Source organism: Anastrepha obliqua, chromosome 1, assembly GCF_027943255.1.
Source record: "Anastrepha obliqua isolate idAnaObli1 chromosome 1, idAnaObli1_1.0, whole genome shotgun sequence".
Taxonomy (NCBI): Eukaryota; Metazoa; Arthropoda; class Insecta; order Diptera; family Tephritidae; genus Anastrepha; species Anastrepha obliqua.
Window position 1 is genome coordinate 19,001,328 of NC_072892.1, and position 7,129 is coordinate 19,008,456.

At 36.6% G+C, this 7,129-nt stretch overlaps 1 protein-coding gene across 3 annotated transcripts; it reads right to left on the minus strand.

Moving 5' to 3' along the window:
* Nucleotides 1-364: 364 nt before the first annotated feature.
* On the minus strand, nt 365-6,753 carry LOC129236296 (uncharacterized). Of its 3 annotated transcripts, XR_008581651.1 has the most exons (5): nt 6,459-6,750; nt 5,518-6,020; nt 5,082-5,451; nt 4,743-5,022; nt 365-423 (listed from the first exon to the last, which is right to left on the minus strand). XR_008581651.1 is itself a non-coding variant. In XM_054870597.1 (4 exons), the coding sequence occupies exons 1-4, from the start codon at nt 6,652-6,654 to the stop codon at nt 4,796-4,798; spliced, it is 1,242 nt and encodes a 413-aa protein (XP_054726572.1). In that variant the 5' UTR covers nt 6,655-6,753; the 3' UTR covers nt 4,684-4,795. The 3 variants fall into 3 exon arrangements, 2 of the variants coding, with proteins under 2 accessions (XP_054726572.1, XP_054726571.1); XM_054870597.1 differs by lacking the exon at nt 365-423 and having other exon boundaries at nt 4,684-5,022; nt 6,513-6,753; XM_054870596.1 differs by lacking the exon at nt 365-423 and having other exon boundaries at nt 4,684-5,022.
* Between the last annotated feature and the right edge of the window lie 376 nt (nt 6,754-7,129).

Below are 7,129 nucleotides of genomic sequence, written 5' to 3' on the forward strand. Positions count from 1 at the left end.
CTTGCGACCTATGTACATTTATGGGCCATGATTGTTTAGCCGCGACGGCGCTGCACAGTCTAGGAGCAAAATACTTTCATTCGTAAAACGAACGAGACAAAACTGTTTCAACGAGACGAAAATTCTATATCTAAGATCACTGCCAACTATTCGAAAATAGTTAATTTTGAAATATTTCGTATAGAAATATTTGTCAATATTTGGTTAAGGGGCTATTCTGGTCCAGACGCCTTAATTTTAGGTATTTTTAAAACTAAGATAACAAAAAGAAAAACATTTTTACTATCCATTTTTTTACGGTTTTTATTATCTAATATTGGAAAAAACAATTCATAAAAAATCGTGGAATTACAGGCCGGCGGAGTGGGGGCTACATAAAAAACGGTGCTCCATAGTTGACATGATTCCAACCCTTGTAGTGATCTAAAACAAAGAAATTAAAAAAAATTCTTCATTAGTTAGGATGTCGCTATCGGATTACGCAAAATCAAAGGGAAAAATATCACAAAATGGCGTCAACTAGCAAAACAAAAACATTTGTTTACCTTTTTTACCTTTTCAAATTTTTTAAAAATACTTCAAACTTAAATTTTTCAAAATCCGAGGGTGAACGATATGAAGTGTTACCAACTTCACACTTCTTGTATCTGTAAAACAGCTCGTGACATCAACGTCAAAATTGTTCTAATGACAGTTCAATATATTGTTTATAAGACAACAAAAGCATTTGCGTCTCAATTTTGTTGAATTTTTTTTTTCTGTGATGGAATTCAAACGTAATAGTGTGATTGCGTTATATTTGGCTGGAAAATCACAACCAGCCATTATTCGTGAGCTCAGTCACCTCAAAGTGAATAAAATGTTTGTGTATCGCACTATAAAACGTTATAATGGAGGTAGACCAAAAAAACCGCAACAACGCCAGAAATGGTTCGGAAAGTAAAGGCTCGACTTGAACGAAATCCACGTAGAAGTGGAAGAAAAATGGCCAAAGAACTGAAAATATCGCAAGACAGCATTCGACGCATATTGAAAAATGAGCTCAAGGTCAAGGCTTACTAGTTCCAAAAAGCACACAATCTTTCACCCCAGCAAAAAAAAATTCGGTGCGAAAGAGCAAAGGAGTTGTTGTGCTTGCGCGAACGTGGCGAATTTCTTAACATTGTGTTTTCTGATGAAAAAAATTTCCCAATTGATCGTGTTTACTTGACCGAACGCTCATACGAGAGTTTGAGCCCACGTATGGCAACTCGAAGCAATTTCCCATCGCAAGTAATGGTTTGGGCCGCAGTGACCGCTGATGGACGCTCTCCAATCGTTTTCATCGAGCCTGGTGTCAAAGTGAATGCGACTTATTATCGGGAAAATGTTTTAGAAGCTGCTTTAGAGCCGTGGACTCGGCACCGTCTCATAAAGCTCGTGTGAACTACAATGGCTTTCGAATTCCCCAGATGCAAATCCGATGGACTATTCCATCTGGTCCATTTTGGAGCGCAAGGTGAGGACTAAAAAATATGCCAGTATGGATGCGCTGAAAAAAGCGATTATACGGAATGGGCCAAAATACCTCAAGATCACATTCGTGCAGCATGCAACTCATTTTTTGACCGTTTGAAGGCTATAGTCAAGGCAAAAGGTGGTCATATCGAGCTAAAGTGAATATATGTTAAAATTATAATAATTTTTGAACAATTTTGTCTTTGAAATCAATAAAAACTAATTTCACACAAAAAAGTTATAGTGTTTTGAATAGGTAACACTTCATATCGTTCACCCAGTATATGAAACTTATATATTTGTATATCTCGCCATTAAGGTTAATAGCTCTATTTATGAGGTAATGAAATTGATATACATAGAAGGTACAGTTATGAAATAAACCGTTTAACAGAATTTGTGCAAAAATGCTAGTAATTTTATTTAAAAATAAAAATAAAATTTGAATACCAAAATAAAAGAAATTTGAATAAACAAATCGCATAGAGTGTTGATGCGACTATGGTTTGGAAGAATAAACAGAATAATAAAGGAATAAAGAATCCCGTAAAAGATCAATGGTATCATTCTTGTGTGGCACTTCATATCGTTCACCCTGAGGCTTGTGTGAGTTGTATTCACAAGCAGTGCTATCTATTACAACAGAGACCAAAACCGTAAATTATTAGTCTAAAATTTTTCATTGAATATGCAAAGATTTATTTCCAAGTTTTAATAATATACATAGTCTTCGTCTTTAATATAACAATTCATATGCCCAATAAAAATGTTATACTTCATACTAAAAGCCTAAAAAGGTGTCTAAGTGAATTGTGAAAAAATGTTGTTGACGTTTAATGATTCATAATTTTCGGCGCAATGCTGCGCTGTGAATTCCTTACGCATTTTTAGCTAATCGTAAAATTTTTTCTATGGCAAGTGCTCGCAGACGCATAAATATGTATAAAAGCTCACTTATATGTATGTACACATGTATGTGATCTTCCACTTTATTTTTGAAGAATGGAGGTTGTTTTTCAACATTACCTTTTTTAGTGGTATTTGGTTCATGTAAATTAAACTGAAAATTTCACCAACTAATTGAAAAAAAAAACTATAATTTGAACATTAACGCTTAGAACTTTATTGAAATTATTTATTACGCACTACTCTTTAATACTGGATAATTAAATGCTGTGTTCCGGGTGAAGTACACCAAGATACAGAAAAAAGCAACAACAAAAATGGGGTACTCCCCGTAAAGTAGGCAAACCATGAAGCAGATCAAGCAACAACAAAAATAGGGTATTCCCCGTAAAGTAGCCAAACCATGAAGCAGATCAAGCAACAACAACAACAAGTACAAATCCACCAACACATCTATGGGCATTAATCGACCCACGATTGGTTTGCTTGTGTACACCGAGTGTTACGGTATTCCCCCCATGTATTTTGTTGCTGTATACATACTGTCCAAAGAACCTTAATTAACACTAATAGAGAACGTTAATTAACATTAACAGAGAACGTTTATGTTAATTAATTAATTAATTAATTAACTTCTTTATTGATTTTGACTCCTTGGTCTATGAAAATCGGAGGAGTCTTGCCACTGGCGCAAATTCCACTCCATACCATGACAGATCGCGAATTTTGACGATGTTCAACAACGGACGAAGGTCCAGGGACTTCTGTATACAATTTTCTGTCGTTTTGATGATTGTGAGCTTGTTCAACGGTAAACAGCTTCTCATCCATAAAGATGATGTTTTCCCAGCCCGTACCTGCGGACCGACGTTGGAGCGAGCGACATCTTTCCAGACTTACTTTCTTGCTTTCATCCGTGAGCAGCTGATATTTTTGTAGTTTATAAGGCTTAAGTCCAAGTTCTTTTTTTGCTATAAGGCGAACTGATTCACGATTGATGCTTGTCTCACGAGCAATTTTCCTCATCGAGACCATCGAATTTCGTTAAATTCTTTTTTTTATGATTTTTCGGTTGTTGAAGAAGAATGGATACACTTTTTTTGTTCTAGCACGAATTTTTGTTCTAGCACGAATTCCTTAACACTTTTTTTAATTCTTATTTTGACAGAGCAGAGAACGTTAATGCATAGAGAAGTTTCACAGAGAACGTTTATGTTAATTAATTAATTAATTAATTAAAAAAGAATTTAACGAAATTCGATGGTCTCGATGAGGAAAATTGCTCGTGAGACAAGCATCAATCGTGAATCAGTTCGCCTTAATAGCAAAAAAAGAACTTGGACTTAAGCCTTATAAACTACAAAAATATCAGCTGCTCACGGATGAAAGCAAGAAAGTAAGTCTCGAAAGATGTCGCTCGCTCCAACGTCGGTCCGCAGGTACGGGCTGGGAAAACATCATCTTTATGGATGAGAAGCTGTTTACCGTTGAACAAGCTCACAATCATCAAAACGACAGAAATTGGTATACAGAAGTCGCTGGACCTTCGTCCGTTGTTGAACATCGTCAAAATTCGCGATCTGTCATGGTATGGAGTGGAATTTGCGCCAGTGGCAAGACTCCTCCGATTTTCATAGACCAAGGAGTCAAAATCAATAAAGAAGTTTACCGTCAAGACATATTAGAAGCAGTTGTTCTTCCCTGGTCCCAACAGCACTTTGGCGACGGTGAGTGGGCGTTTCAACAGGACTCTGCACCAGCCCACAGAGCAAAAACAACCCAAGAGTGGTGCAAAGCCAATTTCCCCTCTTTTATTACTTCCCAAGAATGGCCACCCTACTCACCAGATCTGAATCCGCTAGATTAGAGCGTATGATCGATTTTGGAAGCAACAAAACTTTGGAGTCCCTGAAGCATTAAAACATTGTCTATTAAAATTTTACATTTGTTTTGAGCTACTATCAATGATAAATTTTTTTCATTAAAAAAAACATTTATTTTTTGTCATCCTGTATTTCAAAATCGTGTAAGAACTGAGCTGGGTGTATAAAGATTTCGCATAAATAATAACTTTGCAGAAATATTAGAAGAAAAAATTTAATTTTGCGGAGTGATATCCTCAGTAGTAGTAGCGTCCAGTCAGAAAAAAAAAAAATATTTCTAAAAGTATTTCCATGAAAAAAAATGTAATCAAATGAAAATTCATATAATTTACACACATCAATTTTGCATTTTTAATTCTTAGTAGTAATGGAATAGGATAAACTTATAGGACTTAGCATAATACAAAATTTATCTAGTTTTATTTTATAGAAATTATTTGTATTTTAAAAAATTACCTCTAATTTTCCATATAAATATTCTGCGCTAATCATTTGATTCATAAAAATGCCTACGAAGCCATATTTGACTCATTATCGTAATCACAGAAATTGAATAGTCCACGGTTGTAATAAAATGGCAGGATGTCCAACATAGCCTCCTTGAATGCCGGACTTGTGTACATTTTCAGCCTAAAACGCTGAGCCTGCTCACTCGGGCTCAGAAGCGAATTAATGTTACTGTCTTTATCGGTGGGGAATAATACGACCGCCAAGAGATTGAACACTGCAAAAAATGCTATGAGGAACAGATAAATGCTTATTTTGAGTAAAATTATCAAAAAGTGCGAGTTTTACCATAGAAACTGTTATTCTCGCGGTACATATCCATTTGCAAGTCTCGCAATTTCGGCAGATCCTTTTTGTAACCCAGCAATTGGAGGCATTCCGTAAGATGTTCATGATAAATGGCCACAAAATGCTCGTATTCCCTTATGCGAATATCTTTCGCCGCCGAAATCGTTATGAGAAATAGCAAATCCTCAGCAGGACTACCCCATTTACAAATTTGATAATCGATCAGAAGTGCATCGTTAACTGTGCCATTTTCTCGATACGAGTACAACACATTACTGCTCCAGCAGTCGGCGTGATTCAGCACGTTGAACGAGTTCTCTGCGGTAGCGAACCCACGCATTACAGACTTCCAATACTGATCAACGGTAGGCTGCAAGTGGAGTATCATTAAAAAAATAAATATCAGCTATTTCACAAATCGTATTCAGTAACTCACAAATTTTTCCAAATATTTGTCAGCATCTTTCAAGCCCCACGTTGTCATTGCTTCTTTGAATTGAAGAACTTTCGCGTCGAAAATTTGCTTGAACGATTCGTAACCATTTTTTTTAACGATGCTGAATTTGAAGTTTTCGGGGTAGGGTCCATTCTTTTCGGCATATACCGCTGATGCAGCATGAAACTCCGCCAGCTTTTGTAACGTACGACGCATCCCATCCATATTCAAGCCCTTCTTGCGATCAGCGTTTACGAAACCCTTGGGGATCAAGTCCTCGAATACGAAATTAATCCGATTATCTCTGGCTTCTGCGAGTAAGCAACGAGGAGCGAGTTTCACTGGCTTGCCGGCATCTTTGTACAGTTTCTCGAAAGCAGGCAAGAACTTGGCGTACATTTCCAATTCTTTGGGAAACATTTCCAAATTCTTAATTTCGCGGCCACCGCAATCGTCATCCAGCATTGTTTTCATTACGTACGTTTTGTGCTTTTTCGACCCATCTAATAAGTAGGTAAATATGTATTAAACCACAGCGTGCAACTACAAAGCAACTACAAATGGAAATTAATGGCGTTTCGTTTTCTTGATAAAAGTTTCTTTCTGCTATTGAAAATTAGCTTTGAGTTGCTTTCAGATCGGTGAGAGGGCGGAATTTTGTATACTTCACAGGAGGAAATGAAAACCAAGCTTAGTGCACATGAAATGAAGAAATAACAGTTTTTAATTTTAAAAATTTACCGCACGCTCACAGTTTTGCACTAAAAACTTTCAAATTATTGTAAAATCTCATCAAAATCACTTATTCACTTTTTAGACTATGCGGTTGCTAATATCAGACGACAAATATGAGAAAAATGAAAGAAAAAATATCAAATCCGATCCAATACGTGGACAACCGGAAGAGAAAACGCCATCATCTTTAGCGCGCGTCCACTTACCTTTCAAAACTAAATCCAGGTGTATGCGCAACATAACGGAAGTGAAGTTCTCACCTGGGGGTGTGGCTGCAACCGCTGTAAACTTAGAGATCTCTGCATAGTCCTCTCCATCTTTCTCCAACACTTTTTCAAAATAGTCTGCACTTATCCACTTGGGAATGCGTAAGTTTTCGTTTGGATTTGTAATTTCACCCATTTAAGCTCACAAAAGCGAACACAAAATAGTATTGTTGATCTCTTGAAATTAGCGCTCGAAATGCGGAAAAACATTGAATGACTGGTGCATATTAGAAAAGATGGAAAGCTTTCGGAGCGCTACAGAGAACTTTGATTATACTGAGAAGTTGCAATGCAAGGCGAATTCGTATAAGGTGCAGTTGCTGGAGCAGCTGATTTGTTTTTTGCTTTGTTCTGAATTTTTGCTATTTAAACCAGCGAATGGCAAAAACAAAATACATAATGTAAGTTTTGTTGTTGTACAACTGTTATCACCGTATCTAGATTCGGCTAAGTTCAATGGCAAAGCAAAATGTGGAATTTTATGGACAATGCAACTGGGGAAAACAATTCACCATCGCCAACGCCATCAGTGAACGTCAAGAGAATTGACTACTCAAATTTACCATCTCTTGAGTACTATGAGTAATGAAGAACAAAGAATATAGTATGTA

Excerpts from the sequence above, each read along its gene's own strand:
- LOC129236296 (XM_054870596.1), bottom strand. The coding sequence starts at position 6,654 with ATGGGTGAAATTACAAATCCAAACGAAAACTTACGCATTCCCAAGTGG. Across the intron at positions 6,021-6,458 it reads CCTGGATTTAGTTTTGAAAG|ATGGGTCGAAAAAGCACAAA; the intron begins GTAAGTGGACGC and ends CCTACTTATTAG. Across the intron at positions 5,452-5,517 it reads ACAAATATTTGGAAAAATTT|CCTACCGTTGATCAGTATTG; the intron begins GTGAGTTACTGA and ends CTCCACTTGCAG.